Source organism: Apodemus sylvaticus, chromosome 17 (assembly GCF_947179515.1).
Source record: "Apodemus sylvaticus chromosome 17, mApoSyl1.1, whole genome shotgun sequence".
In the NCBI taxonomy this organism is placed as follows: Eukaryota; Metazoa; Chordata; class Mammalia; order Rodentia; family Muridae; genus Apodemus; species Apodemus sylvaticus.
Genome location: NC_067488.1, coordinates 46,526,330 through 46,542,463, shown reverse-complemented (window position 1 = coordinate 46,542,463; position 16,134 = coordinate 46,526,330). Strand labels below are relative to the sequence as shown.

Sequence of the window (16,134 nt, the reverse complement as noted above, 5' to 3'; positions counted from 1 at the left end):
AGTCTGTCAGAATGAGTCTTTTTTTAAAAATTAGATATATTCTTTATTTACATTTCAAATGTTGTCCCCTTTCCTGGTTCTTTCCACCCCCCAAATTCCCCTAACCCATCTCCCCTCCCCATGCTCACCAATACACCCACTCCCACATCCCTGTCTTAGCATTCCCCTATACTGGGGCAACAAGCCTTCTCAGGACCAAGGAGCCTCTCCTCCCTTTGATGTTCAACAAAGACATCCTCTGCTGCTTATGCATCTGGAGCCATGGGTCCTTCCATGTGTACTCTTTGGTTGGTGGCTTAGTCCCTGGGAGCTCTGGGTGGTTCAGTCCCTGGGAGTTCTGGGTGGTTCATATGTTGTTCCTCCCATGGTACTGCAAACCCCTTTAGGTCCTTGGGTCCTTTCTCTAGCTCCACCATTGGGAACCCTGTGCTCAGTTTAATAGCTGGTTGAGAGTATCCCCTTCTGTATTTGTCATGCACTGTTAGAGACTCCCAGATGACAGCTATATCAGGCTCTTGTCAGCAAGCACTTGTTGGCATGTCTGGGTTTTGTAGCTGTATATGGGATTGATCCCTAGGTGGGGTAGTCTTTGAATGGTCTTTCCCTCAGTTTCTGCTCCACACTTTGTCTCTGTATCTTTTCCTGTGGGTATCTTGTTCCCCCTTATAAGAAGGATCAGATGGCAACCAACAAATTGGGAAAAGATCTTTACCAACCCTACATTCGACAGAGGGCTAATATCCAATGTATACAAAGAACTTAAGAAGTTAGACTCCAGAAAACCAAATAACCATATGAAAAAGTGGGTTACAGAGCTAAACAAAGAATTTTCAACTGAGGAATATCAAATGGCTGAGAAGCACCTAAAGAAATGTTCAACATCCTTAGTCATCAGGGAAATGCAAATCAAAACAAACATGAAATTTCACCTCACCCCAGTCAGAATGGCTAAGATCAAAAACTCAGGAGACAGCAAGTGCTGTCAAGGATGTGGAGAAAGAGGAATACTCCTCCACTGCTGGTATGATTGCAAGCTGGTAAAACCACTCTGGAAATCAGTCTGGCGGATCCTCGGAAAACTGGGCATAATACTGCCAGAGGACCCTGCTATGTCAGAATGAGTCTTTAATCCTAGCACTCAGGAGGCAGAGGCAGGCAGGTCTCTGAGTTCAAGGTCAGCCTGGTCTACAGATCAAGTTTCAGGACAGCCAAGCTTAAGCAGCGAAGGGAACCGTGGAAACCAGAAAACTTCGGGTATAATTAAATGGAGGGGAGGCATTGGTCCAGTCCAGGTTGCAGCAGAACTTGGCAGCTTCAACCACTTGGTTCTGGGTTTAGAAAAGCTTCTCAGGCCAGGAATGTATCAGGGGTGTCCCTGCATGGAAGCCCAGAGAGGCCATTGTGTGACGCTGTGAAGATGAGGCCTGGGTGGCCTAGGAGACCATCTTTAACCCCAAGAGGTTAAAGATGCCAGTGCCATGGGATACCTGCCAAGGAAAGCTGCTAACATTGAGTGGAACCAGCCCAAGAGAGAAGTGTGTTACAGTTGACAAAGCTGAAAGGAGAGGAAGGGCAGAGTTTGGAGTTTGCCCAGCTGGTTTTTGATCTTGCTTTAGTCCAGTCCTCCTCACTGTGTTCTCTTCCCTATGTTTTGGAACAGTAATGTATGCCCTGTGCCATGATATATTGGAAGTATGTGATCTGCTTTTTTGTTTTGATTTTATAACAGATTACAGTTAAGAGATTGCTTGAATCTCAGAAGAGACTTCAAACTTTGGACTTTTAAACACTGTTGAGAATGCCATAAGGCTGCAGGGGTGTTGGAAGTTGGACTCAATCCATTTTGCATTATGTTATGGATACAAATCTATGGGGCCTGGGAGTGGAATGTGGTAGGCTTGAATAAATATGACCTCCACAGATTCATGTGTTAAAATGCTTGGCCAAAGGGACTAGCACTATTAGGATATATGGCCTTGTTGGCATAGGAGTGGCCTTGGTGGAAGAAGTGTCACTATAGGGGTGGGCTTTGAAGTCTCTTAATCTCCAGCAATGTCCAGTGTAAATCTCCTCTTAGATGCCTTTGGATCAAGATGTAGAACTCTCAGCTCTTCCAGTGCCATGTCTGCCTGCAAACTGCCATGTTTCCAACCATGAACTAAACCTCTGAAACTGTAAGCCAGACCCAATGAAATGTTAGCCTTTATGAGAGATGCCTCGGTCATGGTGTCTGTTCACAGCAATGGAAATCCCAACTGAGAAGAAGCCAAGGTAGGAACTGCAGCAGCCAGTCACACTGCATCCAGTCAAGAACAGTGAGAAATAAATTCACTCCTGCATGCTTACTGGTGTTCAGTCTGCTTTTTATTATATAGTTCAGAATCCATATTTAGAGAGCACTGCCACCCATGGTGGAGGAATTGACCCACATTAATTAGAGTCATTTAGAAAAATCTAGGCCTGTCCACAGGACATGTTGAACTAGAAGATCACTCATGGAGACCTCTCTTCCCACGTGATTCTAGATTGTGTCAAGAGGACAGTGAAAACTGACCATCTCATTCTCCCTTTAACAGAATGCCTCCATGCCTCAAATCTGTCCGGATCATCTCCACCAACCTCCATGTTCTCTGAGCTGGTTGTCACTAAGGAGGGTCTTGTGGATCTGGGAAATCTTTTTCAACATTTCCTCCAGCTCCTGAGCCAGGGCCCGCAGGTCTTCGCCTGACTCTGATTTAGCTCCATTACATAAATGCCTGGCATCCTTTAAAATGGAATCCACATCCATTGCGAGGAAGGCACCTGCAGTGACTGCACCCATGATTCTGGCACTTGGGGTCATTGCTAGAGCAGTGCCTTCAAAAGTATTCTGCACCCGTCTAGCACGTGCGGCAGGGGTTCTCCCCGAAGTCATGAGGCGGTTGGCTCTGACTACCCTAATGGCACGGATATGTTTTCCCAAAAATTTCAATTGCTTGATGACATTAGAGATTGTTTTATCAAGTTTGAGTCCATTCTGACCCAGGACAAGAACTGTATTCAGAATGTCCAAGGTGTCTGACATCAGGCGCTTGGCTTCAGCCTCATCTGACCACCTGCTTGTTCGCTCCACAATTGCAGAGGTAGTTCCAGTTACAGTAGCTACTATCCCCAGCCCCAACCCAGTTGCTGAGAGCAGCAGACTGCCCCCTGCTGTTATAGGTGCCAGAGCTAGACCTAGGATGCCCAGGACTCCCGAGCCAGCGCTGGTGGAGGCGGTCACCACGTTGGAGATGGTGCAGTTCCTGTGCACCTGGTCAAGGTGGTCAGCCAGAGCTCGGAGCTTCCTGATATTTTTCTGCAGCTTTCTTTTTAACTTAGGAAAAGCTTCCAAAAACCTCTTCCTGTCCTGCAGTTCTTTTTGAAGACTGTCTTTGTCCTCTAAGGTAGGGAGTTCTGGGAGCCGCTTCAGAGCCCTATACAGTGAGGTTTCCTCGTCTCTGTAACAGAAGAGGTCAGAGCATCAGGAAGACAGCCTGAGTCACTGTAAGGTGGGCTCCCCTGTGATCTGTCTTATTCAAATCAGCCATTGTGTTATAAAACCAGTGGGAAAGAATTTTAGGGATGTGCAGGCCTTTGCATTCTACAAGGAACATTTGATGATCACAGATGTTCCATCGTCCTTAGTCCACAGGTGTCAGTGTAAGAAGTCATGTTAAGATGCACTTCACGACAGGCACATGATAAAGATGCTTTCATTCAAGGTCTGTGCCATCACTATCAAAATATTTGCCTAGTGTGAACTCTGTAGATGATCACAGGGATGTGGGATTACAACAAAACTGGGGACATGCTGGGGGTCCCCTGGAGATTACCTGGACAGTTCAGCCTCTGCCACCAACACTTTCCAGGCTTCCTCTTTGGCCAACAGAAGCTGCAGGTCTTTTCTGCTGACCGTGTTTTGCAGGTATTCAGTGGTTTTCTGAATGAATTGTCCCATCAAGACTTGGGAAGAAAAAGAATGAGGTCATTGGACAGTATGGACCAACTTGAATTGCAAAGAGTACATGGCATTTAACAGCCAAGTTATTCTTCATCTGCTGTTGGGTACCTGATGGAGTCAGAAGTGTCGAGGAATGAGTTGTGCCCTTAAAGTCATATACAAAAGACCTTACGACAGCAACTGGATTTATAGATGAACTTTTAAGAAAGTGAAGTAATGAGGATTAGGTGATATCACAAATATACATCCCTAATTCATGGGAGTATGGTACTGATAAGAAGTGGAGTAGACCTCATGTATATAATATCATCTACCTATCAATTGTCTATATATCTATCCATCATCTAGGTATGTATGTATGTTTGTACATATCTGTCTATCTATCTATCTATCTATCTATCTATCTATCTATCTATCTATCATCTACCATCTATCTATCCATGAATCTATCATTTATATATCTACCTATCATCTATCATTTATCTATCTATCTATCTATCTATCTATCTATCTATCTATCTATCATCTACCATCTATCTATCCATGAATCTATCATCTATATATCTACCTATCATCTATCATTTATCTATCGATCTATCAATCTATCTATCTATCTATCTATCTATCTATCTATCTATCTATCATCTATCTCAGTCACTCTCAATCTTCCTAATGCTGCGACTCTTTAATACAGCTAATTATGTTGTGCTGACTCCCATTCCTAAAATTATTTTTGTTGCTAATTTTGCTAGTTATGAATTGTAATGTAAATATCTGACAGTTCTGATGGTTTTAGGGTGATCCCTATGTAAGCATCCTTTGACCCCCAAAGGGGTTACAGACCCCAGGTCGGGAATTGCTGCTATCCATCTACTTACCTATCATCATCAACCTCTGTGTCTATGTGTCCCTTCCTCCACTTGGTCCCTTCCTGCCCTCTCTGTGCACACAGGAGAGGCTATGTGCAGACTTTCAGTTAGCAGGCTGCTGCTACCAAGCAGGAAGACTGCCCATCCAAAGCCAGCCTGCCATTCCCTCATGATTGGCTTTGGCTTTCAGAATGGAGAGAAACAGAGGACTTTGTTCAAGACCTCAGCCTGTGAGACCACAGGATGGCAAACACTCATACACAGGGAGTTGTCATGGTGCTTTGCAATGAAGTGTAATGTAATCTGCTCTGAGCAAATGAAAGGTGGATTTCCCTGCCTCAGACAGTAACAATCTTTGCAAGACTGACCTCCATCTGCCTTAAGGCTCTTGCATGTCAACAGTGACACCAGAGCCTGTGAATGGGACTTTCGAATCCTCAGAGGGATGTGACATTGGTTTGTTGGATAAAAGGCAGCATTTCAAAGAAAATAGAATTCACAGTGTCAGAACTAATTGCATGTAGGAAAATTAAGGCTAGCTGTGTGGGGTTGAATGGGATTGGGCCCCATTGGCTCATGTATCAGAATGCTTGGTTCCCAGTTGGTTGACATGCTCACAAACAGTGGCCTTGTTGGAGCAGGTGTATTACTGGGAATGGCCTTTGAGGTTTCAAAAGGCCAGGCCATTTTCAGCCTTATCTCTGTGTCTCACTCTCTGTCTCTCTCTCTGTCTCTCTCCCTCACTATTAAATGCTTTCCTGTAAAAGCTACCTTAGCCATGATATCTTAAGACAGCAATAGGAAAGTAACCGAGACAGCAGTGGGCACCAGGGAGAAGGCTGTTGCTATAACACACCTGATCATGCTGGTTCTGAAGGACTGGAGGACTTAGGAACTCAGGACTTGGAAAGTGGTTGGACACTAAATAGGACATCCTAGTAGGAGCTTGGAAGACAATAGTGCTGACAGCAATGTGTTGATCCATGGAGATCTAGCTCAGGAGGTTTCAAAGGGGAGTGATATTAGCAACTGTACTAGAAAACATTTTGTATTATTTTTGCCAAAAAAATGTGTCTGCTTTCTGCCTGTATTCTAAAAAATCCCCTGAGGCTAAACTAAAGTTTTAGACTGCTTTTGTTGGCTGGGGAGATTTCAAGATAGCCTAGTATTGACTCTGCCATTTTGTTCTTAGCAACCACTCTCATGCAGATCTACCATTAAGAAGAAGAATCCAGTGAACACTATTGCCTGATGGCCTCGAATCAGCTCCTGCCCCCAGGTTCCTTACCTCTTTGACTTCCTGCCATGACTCTGTTTTGATGATAAACTGTCACGTGGGAATGGAAATGAAACAAACCCCTTCATCCAAAGTTGCTTTTGTTCACAATGTTTAGTCACAGCAACAGAAACCCTTGCTAGTACACTAGTTCTGGTGAGTTTCTGTAGGAGGGGAAGGACCCACTGACAGGAACTGCCAAACATGTGAAACCTGGTTTAAAGGAGACACAGACAAGAGTTTTCCTGTGTGGCGGGAGGTCTGGAGACTCCTCAGATATTGGAAGTTTTCATTAAGCCACATGGCCTGCTGCCCTCCACTTTCCCAGGCTATCTTAACTCCTCTTGAGAGGCAAGGCTAGGAGGACAGGATCTTTGAGCATGACCCCCAAGACAGAGTCAAGAAGGAGAACAACTTATACCCAGGTGCAGCAGAGTCCCCTCTGTCTGTTTTGGGAATTCCCTTTCTGTCCTCAACTCAATGGGCTCTCAGTGTGGAAGCCCAGAGTTCTAGGCCACACTCAGGAAACAAAGAGAGAAGAGGAGTCAGTACCTCTGGAGGCCATGAGGGCTGCAGGGTCCTTGGTTCCTGGCGTGGGATGTTCCTGGCGTGGGATCTCTCAAAAGTATTCCTCACAGTTCTCTGTGTGTCCAGGCTAAAAGAATGAGAAAAAAACCCCTGTCGGATGGAGTGGGGAGAGCTGTACTGAAGGCTGGTGTCTCTGGTTGATCTCTCTGGTTACCATAGCAAGTAAGGCCAAAGGGTGACTACGCCTCCCCCATTACCCCTCACCACCTGTGACAGGGAAGAGACGTGGCTCTAAGGTCATGAGAACAGGGAACTTGTCCTTGCCCTACACCAGCTGCAGCACTTGGCACTGCTGTCCCTACCTCCTGTTCTGTTTTATAGGCTACAGGACGCAGAGCTGCTCAGGCAGAAAGAGTAGGATTTGGTGTGACCCCCTACTTGGGTGACACACCTGCACTCTGAGTTTCCTGTGTCTGTGTCACTCTGAGCTGCAGGGATAGCCCAGTGGTAAAGCACTTGTTCAGTGCAGAGGTCCTGGGACTGATGTCTAGTACCACAAAAGCAATGAAAGGAAAAGAGACAGGAAAGGCCAGGTCTCCGGAGCTCTCACTTCCCTTAAGCCTCCTACTAATCTGCTACAAAGCCCCTTGGCTGCCAGGAGGCAGTGTGGGAGCCCCGCCCTTCCCTCTGATGGCTGGAAGCCCAGGCTGGGCGCCTCCCTTCCCTAGCTGTGAACCAGCTCTCCCTGTGGAGCAGGGTAGAGGCTCTCAGCAAGTCCTGCTTCCCAGTGGCTGCAGGGCGTCTTCCTAGGGCTCAGGACAGAGTGAACCCGAGAAGCGTTACCTCCCAGGAGCAAGTTGAAACCCATTTACCCTGGACAGATGGCCTTCTGTCTACTGCAGCCCCTCCCTCTTTCTGATTCCCTCTCCCACATCCTTTCCCCTCCCCCCTTTGCTTTCCCCCTCCCCCACCAGCAGCAGCTTCCAGGGCTGCTGCACTATGTTGAGGCTCTTCCTTCACAGAGAATATCACCCGTTTCCATGTGATGCCAGGATCAACAGAGACAGCCTCAATGTGCCCAGCCTGCTGCAGTCTAGGTTTTGGAGACTTATGGGACATTGGGCCACTAATTTCTGAGGACACAACCCCATTGAAGGAAAAGTGTGGCTTTTAATAGAAAATATTTAAAGTTTCTGTTTTTGCAGACACAGAAATAATTTTCCCTACCCCCACCTGTGGTCTGCCCTTTGACCTTTTGATTACCTGGCCCATAGTGCTGAATATGTGGATTTACAACAGTTCTCTCTCTGCCTCACACTGTTACATTACTCACCCAAACACACAGGAGAGCCTGTTCTCCTTCTCAACCCCTCACAGGCTGGGTAGAGTCCAGGGGAGTCAGGCCTGTTACCTACCTGCTAAGCTTGCTTCAAGGCGTCCTCCACAAGACTCTGGATCCCCTCAGGCCTCACATGCTGAGAGACACAGGGTGTGGCACAGGTCTTGGGCACCTTGTATCTCTTACATCAGTCAACATTTTGTCTCATCTGACCTTGGTGGCAATAAGTACCCAGGGCCAACCTCAGTGTGCACAGGACACGTGGACAGGACACGTGGACCTGTTCATGGACCCGTGGGCTCTTGCTTGCCTGCCTGCATGCCTTCCTCTGCAGCCTTCACATCCTCCATTTCCAAAGGAGTGGGGACCCCCAACAGCCATCTAATCCTGGGAGCCTGCTGGCCAGGTCTCAGACAGTCCTTGAGCAGAGTCCTGGGAAGCTTGGTGATCTCATCTGAGAGGTCTCTACTCTTTCTTGAACTTATGGAAGACAGGGCGAGAGGGACAACTAGAGCCCATCTTGGCTGCAAGTCTAGACTATCCTGACCTGAGGTCTGACTGTTTGGTTTCAGATCTGGGACAAGGAACTGAGGTGCATATTTTACATACCAAGGCACACCTGGCTTCCAGGTTCTCCCAGCACCCCTCAGTTCCTGTCTGGCATACCCTGCTCTCAACCTTGAACTTTCTTTCTGCCCTTCCCCCCAGAGGCTCCTCTCCTCCCTATATAATCCAGATCTTCCTCCTCCTCTTCTTCTTCTTCTTCTTCTTCTTCTTCTTCTTCTTCTTCTTCTTCTTCTTCTTCTTCTTCTTCTTCTTCTTCTTCTTCTTCTTCCTCCTCCTCCTCCTCCTCCTCCTTCTTTCCCATCTCCTCCTCCTTTTTCTTGCTCTTGTTCTTCTTGTTCTTGTTCTTCTTGTTCTTCTTGATCTTGTTCTTGTTCTTCTTGTTCTTGTTCTTCTTGTTCTTTTTCTTGTTCTTCTTGTTCTTGCTCTTCTTCTTCTTCTTGTTCTTCTTCTTGTTCTTCTTCTTGTTCTTCTTGTACTTGTTCTTCTTCTTGTTCTTGTTCTTCTTGTTCTTGTTCTTCTTCTTCTTGTTCTTCTTCTTGTTCTCTTGTTCTTCTTCTTGTTCTTCTTGTTCTTCTTCTTGTTCTTCTTCTTCTTGTTCTTCTTGTTCTTCTTGTTCTTCTTGTTCTTGTTCTTGTTCTTGTTCTTCTTCTTCTTCTTCTTCTTCTTCTTCTTCTTCTTCTTCTTCTTCTTGTTCTTCTTCTTCTTCTTCTTCTTCTTCTTCTTGTTCTTCTTGTTCTTGTTCTTGTTCTTGTTCTTCTTCTTCTTCTTCTTCTTCTTCTTCTTCTTCTTCTTCTTCTTCTTCTTCTTCTTCTTCTTCTTCTTCTTCTTCTTCTTCTTCTTCTTCTTCTTCTTCTTCTCCCTTTCTATTTCCCTCTTCTTCTCCTTCCTCTCCTCTTCTCTCTCAGTTCCCACATCCTTTTCTTTCTTTCTCCCACTCTCCATCCCCTACTCCCCCTTCCCCCATGGTGACTTCCCTGGTCTTGGTCCTTGGAGCCATCAAACTTATCCAATTGCAGTTTCCCAATAAACCTGCCTTTAATGTAATCTAATCTGGCTTAAATTGACTCATTTCACCAATGGTGGAGAAATAATCTATCACTGACCTTGATCATCTCTCTCTTCAAGAGCCGCTGGGTGGATGAGCAGGTAGTGACTCTTAAGATGGCCTCAGCTTACTGGAAAATCTTCCTGTTCCTGAGGGAGAAGGAACACAGCTGTCCTTCCCGTGTGTATCAGCTCATTAGCAGGACATCAGGATCCCAGTAAGAAGCAGCTCCCTGCCTGTTATACACAGCCACCGAAAGTGAAAGTCACACCTTCCAGAGCAAAGTCGGACCCACACTACAATATGATCACTTGTAGGGAACCACCCGAATCCCACCCTCCTGACTGACCTGTGGAACAACCTTAGCTCCACATCTCATGCCCTTCTCAATCCCTGACACCTGGTTGGGACTTCTCTGTGGACTGAGGAAGAAAGACCTGCCATCACAGATTGAGGGACACTCCATAGATCACCCTGTAAGTGACCCTGATCTGCCCACTCACAGTGTCCAGCAGGAAGCTTCTGCCTCCTCCTCTACTTTGTCTGTCCCTCACCCTGGGGTCTCTTGTGCACACAGTGGTGCTGCTGTGTCCACCATATCTGGCACCTGGACATCTGCCTACGTGGCTTCTTCTGTTTTGAGCCCAGGTTCTGCATCTGGAACCATCATGCCTTGCTTCCTCCCAGATGCCCCCTGCATCTTCCACAACACACTCCTCTGGTCCATTCTGGTCTCTTACAGTACTTAAATGCCAAGTCCATGGCTTTTCCAAATCTTTTTTCTCTAAGCTCACATGGCTTGATAGCTGTTGAATAGATCTCCTTTTCCCTTAACAGAAAGGACTTTAAGCAAGGCTGGATGCAGGGACCAACTGGCTGTTCAGGCAAGATGGGCATCATCCCATATGTATATTCCTGGGGTTTGATGGCCATCTTAATCCAGATTTCCAGGGAAGGATAGCAGGTGACTTTCGTCTTTAAGCTGCTGCTGGCCTTTCTTTTAATTTACTATATGTTGGAATTTTAGAGTCATTTCTGAAAAACAAAACAGTGTTTTATCAAATCAACATGTTTCACCATTGATAATGGGGGCTGTGCTCTGATTTTTTTCCAGGTGGGAACAGGTGGACTGAGAGGTAATGTCTTTCATACCAGAGCTCAGGGACCAGTTGAGACTCAAGCGGAGATCCATATTCAGACAGTAGACACTTGTGAACACACATTTTTTCTAACATTATCATCATTTTTTTCTGTAGTTGTTTTGTTCCCACTTCCCCACTTTTCCCAGTGTATCTTTATCTCGGTCATTAGAGGACAGCACAGAGAGATGCAGAACCATGATAGTGTCCATGAAAGCCGTGCTGTCCATGGGCTGGTCATGATGGAGACCCCTGATCGGGGCGTGGCATCAATTGGAACATTATCACGCTCCTGAATAGAGTCAGGGTGGGGCTGCAGGACCCTGATGCAGACTGACCTGAAAGAGACAAAAAAAAAAAAAAAAAAAATCCCCACCTCCAGGTTCACAAGCAGAGCCTGTCCCTCAGTGACATGCCAAGAAATGTCACCCAGGGTGCCTGCCACTTCAGAGGTGGGGATGCTGAGAACACTTTTGGTCCAGAGGTGACAACAGCCAATGGGAACGCGACCTTAATGCAGTGGGAAGCAACCCTGCAGTGACTTTGGGAGGCAGAGGATGAGCACCAGCACTACCTGGGAGACTGCCTGGGCGTGGAAGCAATAGCCTGATACTGCAGTCTGCATACCAGACTCATGCTCAGGACAACACACACAAACACACACACACACTAAATGAATCATAAAAAGGCTACACTGAACCTTTACTTTTGCCTTCAGCTTTTTATTACTTTTTAGACAAAACTTACCCCATAGCATAAAAGCAATTGTCAGGCAGAGCCGTTACATGGTTTTCTAAGCACTTTTACATTCCATACGTTCTTAGTAAGTTTAAAGCAATAGTTCATTGTTGAGCAGTGGACCGTGCCAGGAAACTTGGTAAAGGTTGAGTGAGTTCAGAGACTCCAGTACCTAGGTACCCTTCTGAGATGGTAGCCATCTCCCTGTTCCCTACTAGATTCTGGGTGTTGGTCTTCCAGCCAAGAACAGTTTTCCATGCTAATGACATATGATGTATCTAGAGGGCATCTGGGACTTCAGCCAATAAGCTTCCCCTTCCTGACATCCCTTCCTGCAAAAGGTTTAATTTCTGGTCCACCCTGAGGAGGTGGTATGCACCCATTTTCCATGACGAGCTGTCAATAAATTATATGGATAGGGGGCTGGAGAGACGGCTCAGAGCTTAAGAGCACTGACTGCTCTTCCAAAGGTCCTGAGTTCAATTCCCAGCAACCACATGGTGACTCACAACCATCTGTAATGGGATCCAACACCCTCTTCTGGTGTGTCTGAAGACAGCTCCAGTGTACTCACATGAAATAAACAAATCTTTTGAAAAAAAAGATATGGATAAGCACAGACTGTCTCTTTCATCAAGAACTTCCCTGGGGAGCATGGAACGGCTCATCATCCTCAGCCCATGCCCCTCCCCCAACTCCTTTCCCACTCCCCGTGACTCAGCAGCATTTGAATGTCCAGGAGTTTGGGAATCTACAGCCCCTGGCTCCTCATTACAGGCCTGTGGGTCCCCGACCCTCTGTTCCAGACTGCTGTGCATGGTTTCCAGCTGCAACTGGCTGCCTGTGACTCAGGGACCCCCAGCTTTGGTCTCGGCCTATGCCGTTTCTCACTCAGGCTGAGGCCCACATCTTAGGCTGTGTTTTCTTACCCCCTGAGCCATATATCAGTGCCTCCCTCAAGCCCAGAACCCTACGGTGGTGCAGGGTAAATGCAGTCTAGTGCATTTCTTCTGCTCAGTGGTATTTCCACACCCCAACAGTGGGGCGAAATTCGGAATCACAGTTCATATCATAGGTCAATAACACTTGAAGAATTATAGCAGAATTGTTTACATGTCTTTCCATTAAGACTAGTACCTGATTAAACATTCCTTATCTATTTTCTAGTTCCACAAATTCATGATAAGTTTAAAGCAATAGTATCTATGTCACAATTAGCAAGGTTTTTTTCAAGAGGCAAATCTTGTCTCTTGTGTCTTATTATTTTGTCCCTTGTACCTTGTATCTTATTATTTTGAAGTCTTGTATAGACAAACTAGTTAATAATTTACTTTCTGCCCTTGCACGTACAATAAATTGCCCATTTCCAGTTTATAACCATTAGTTATTGAGATTAGCGGTCTCATTCATAACCTAGAAGGAATGTTTCCCTTGATCATAAATTTGTCCCAAGCTTGGTTTCTTTTTCTACTGTAATTAGTTCATGACACAGAACTCTATTTGCACCTTTTTGTTCTACAGGGGGCTTAATATTACCTGAATGAATCCAAGAGTTCTATAAGATAATTATCAGGAGTTATGAAATCATCAATTCGTCTACACAGTCTTATTACATGAAGGTACATCTTCATAATGATTCTGTGGGAAATCTGCCGGACGGGGTGGGCTGATGCCCAGGAATCATTAGGTTATGTAATGGTGGCAGGAAAGGCATATCAGCATCAAGAAGCAATCCTGGCATGAGGTCTCTGGGTGTAACCTTCCCAGCCTTGAGCAGGCTAAGCGCGGACCTTGAACATTCGCCATGACACGTCATATCAACCTGCAGTTGCAGGTTCGCATGGGGACTCAGCTGTTTTGGCTGTGTGCACTGACCTTGCTCCACAGCCTACTCCCGCTGAAGCAGGGGATGGGTTTTGTGGATTTTCCCTTTATAAACGCAAAGCTTGTTATTAAACTTTGAGCCTTGATCAGAACTTTGTCTTGGCTCCATTCTTCTCTCGCCCTCCACCTTCAATTCCAGCCTCCCTTTCAGGTAAACCCAGTTCGCCCATGGCTGCTGGATGGCTGCACCTGGGGCCCATGCCTCTCAGAGCACACCCACCACAGCCATGCAAAACACGGTGAGCCATCTCCAGAAATCTCACTTGTTCGTCATGTCTTTCCTTCACAGCTCCTGCCCCCTAACATTATCCAGAGTCTTTACAACTTTGTGAGCCCTAATGGATAGAGATTCTTTACATTTCTGCCTTCTTTTCTGTTTGTCCCAAGCCTTCTCTGTGACTCCTATACTCTCTGAACTAGGTGTTAACTGTAGCTTGTCAGCTAGGGAACGACAATCGGCAGCTCCCTTACCCCAAGGTGATCAACCACCATGTTAGTTCATCGGTCAGTTCATTAACTAATCAAAGCTACCCGGTGTCTTATTAAAAGAGGACAGACATACTTTGCTCACAAGCCTCATGGTAAAAGTTAAAACAGATTCTAGATGTAACTTCTCCAAAGAAACATGTTTTATAGTTTTGTTCAGATTCAAAGGCATATATCTAGTCCTGCTGTCTTATAGATGTGTGTTAACTGTTTTTTTCTGCAGTGTGTATTTTAATACAATGGCTATGCTAATATACCTTCTTTGGTAAACTAAAACTTCTTGTAAGTGTCACAGAATCCAAGAATTCTTAGACTTGGATCCACAGGTTCAATGGACCAGATAAGTACATTTTCCTGTACCTGAAAATGGGATTTTCCCCTTGGTTTTAGGATTCCTCACCTTCCCCAATTACCAGAAAAATTTAACTTCTGTTTCTAATCTATATTTGTCTCAACTGATTTTCACTTGGCTGGTAGACTCCATCCAGGGATCACCTGCAGTCTGTAAACTCTTGAGCTCTGGACTTACTGAAAGCTGACGTGAACCAGTCCAGCTGATGTGATTATTCCCTGTCTTTTAGCTGGGTCAGCTAACCACATGCTTTTAATAAATATCTCATTGCACAGCATTTGACTGGCCTTTTACCCTTTCTGGGCCTTGATAACAACATCCTAACGTCAGCTGAGAGTAGTTATAAAAGAGAATATATCATCCATTGTCCCACCTAACAGGCTGACAGGCTAGGTCAAAAGGAAACTCCCTGGCATAAGGGACAAATGGCTACCTGTAAATCAACTGACACACCAGAAGTGGGCCCAGATTTGTCAATTGATAGACTAAGCAAGAGTTCTCAGTGTGATAAGACACTTGATCTGCTTTATGCAAAATGCTATATGGATTTAAGAAATTATTTTTCCCCCGGAGGCCCGCTCGGCGGCTGCTGTCCATCCAGCCTTGGCTGAGCGCCTGCTACTCCACACCCTGCGCCTTGAGCGCTCGCACGGTGCCACGCCCACCGCCACGCCCGCCGCCCTCCATCAGGATGTTCTCATTCTGGAGCAGAAGCAAGTCTAGAAACTCCTTCTACTAAAAAATTAACTGATATTGGAATCAGAAGAATCTTTTCCTCGGAGCATGACATTTTCCGGGAGAGTGTAAGGAAGCTTTTGCAAGAAGTGATTCCTTACCACACAGAATGGGAGAAAGCTGGAGAAGTGAGTTGAGAGGTCTGGGGAAAAGCTGGTAAGCAGGGCTTGCTTGGCATCCACATCGCAAAGAAACATGGCGGCATTGGTGGGGAGTTGTTCTCAACAGCAGTTACTTGGGAAGAGCAAGCGTTCAAATTGCACAGGCCGTGGCTTCAGCCTCCATTCAGACGCTGCCATGCCCTATATTGTGAATTATGGCACAAAACAGATTGTGCCACATTCCCCAGATGACGGCGGGCAAGTGGGTCGGTGCCGTAGCCAGGACAGAGCCTGGGGCTGGAAGTGACTTACGAGGAGTAAGATCGAATGCCAAACAATCTGGGAGTGAGTGGATTTTCAACGGAAGCAAGGTGTTGATCACTAATGGCTGGTTTAAGTGATCCTGTGATCATAGTGGCACCACCAATCGTGAAGCTCCATTACCTGCCTGCCCATGGCATTAGCCTCTTTTTGGTGGAAAATGGAATGAAAGGCTTTATCGAGGGCTAGAAGCTACATAAGATGGGAATGAAAGCTCAGGACACAGCAGAACTATTCTTTGAAGATGTCCGATTGGCAGCTAGTGCCTTACTGGGAGAAGAGGATAAAGGCTTCTACTATCTCATGCAAGAGCTCCCACGGGAAAGTCTCTTAATCGCTGATTTGGCAATTTCTGCTTGTGAGTTCATGTTTGAAGAAACCAGGAACTACAGTGAAGCAAAGAAAAGCTTTTGGGAAAAGAGTTGCACACATACAACCAGTGCAGCATAAACTAGCAGGATTAAAGACAAACAAATGTGTCACCAGAGCTTTTGTGGACAGCTGTCTACAGCTGCATGAAACCAAACATCTGGACTCCGGTTCTGCTTCCATGGCAAAATATTGGGCATCTGAATTACAAAACAGTGTAGCTTATGAATGTGTTCTACTCCACGGAGACAGGGGATACATGTGGGCGTAGCCGATTGCAAAAGCTTAAGAGCTGATCGCAAGACAGATCGGCAGTGACAGCTAGACATCTGCCTATATCCTGGAATCCTATTACATACAGCTAATCCGATTCAAATCTACTTGAGAAAAAGTGTAACCTGGA

The 16,134-nt window shown here is 45.9% G+C and overlaps 1 protein-coding gene and 1 pseudogene across 1 annotated transcript; one reads left to right on the top strand and one right to left on the bottom strand.

Annotated features, from left to right (window-relative positions):
• Nucleotides 1-2,362: 2,362 nt before the first annotated feature.
• On the bottom strand, nt 2,363-6,837 carry LOC127667716 (apolipoprotein L3-like). Its single transcript, XM_052160942.1, has 3 exons — nt 6,680-6,837; nt 3,855-3,984; nt 2,363-3,479 (listed from the first exon to the last, which is right to left on the bottom strand). Exons 1-3 carry the CDS (start codon nt 6,690-6,692, stop codon nt 2,606-2,608), a joined length of 1,017 nt encoding a protein of 338 aa, XP_052016902.1. The 5' UTR covers nt 6,693-6,837; the 3' UTR covers nt 2,363-2,605.
• Nucleotides 6,838-13,287: 6,450 nt separating this feature from the next.
• LOC127667351 (long-chain specific acyl-CoA dehydrogenase, mitochondrial-like) lies at nt 13,288-16,134 on the top strand (annotated as a pseudogene).

Excerpts from the sequence above, each read along its gene's own strand:
- LOC127667716 (XM_052160942.1), bottom strand. Across the intron at positions 3,480-3,854 it reads GCAGAGGCTGAACTGTCCAG|AGACGAGGAAACCTCACTGT; the intron begins GTAATCTCCAGG and ends CTTCTGTTACAG.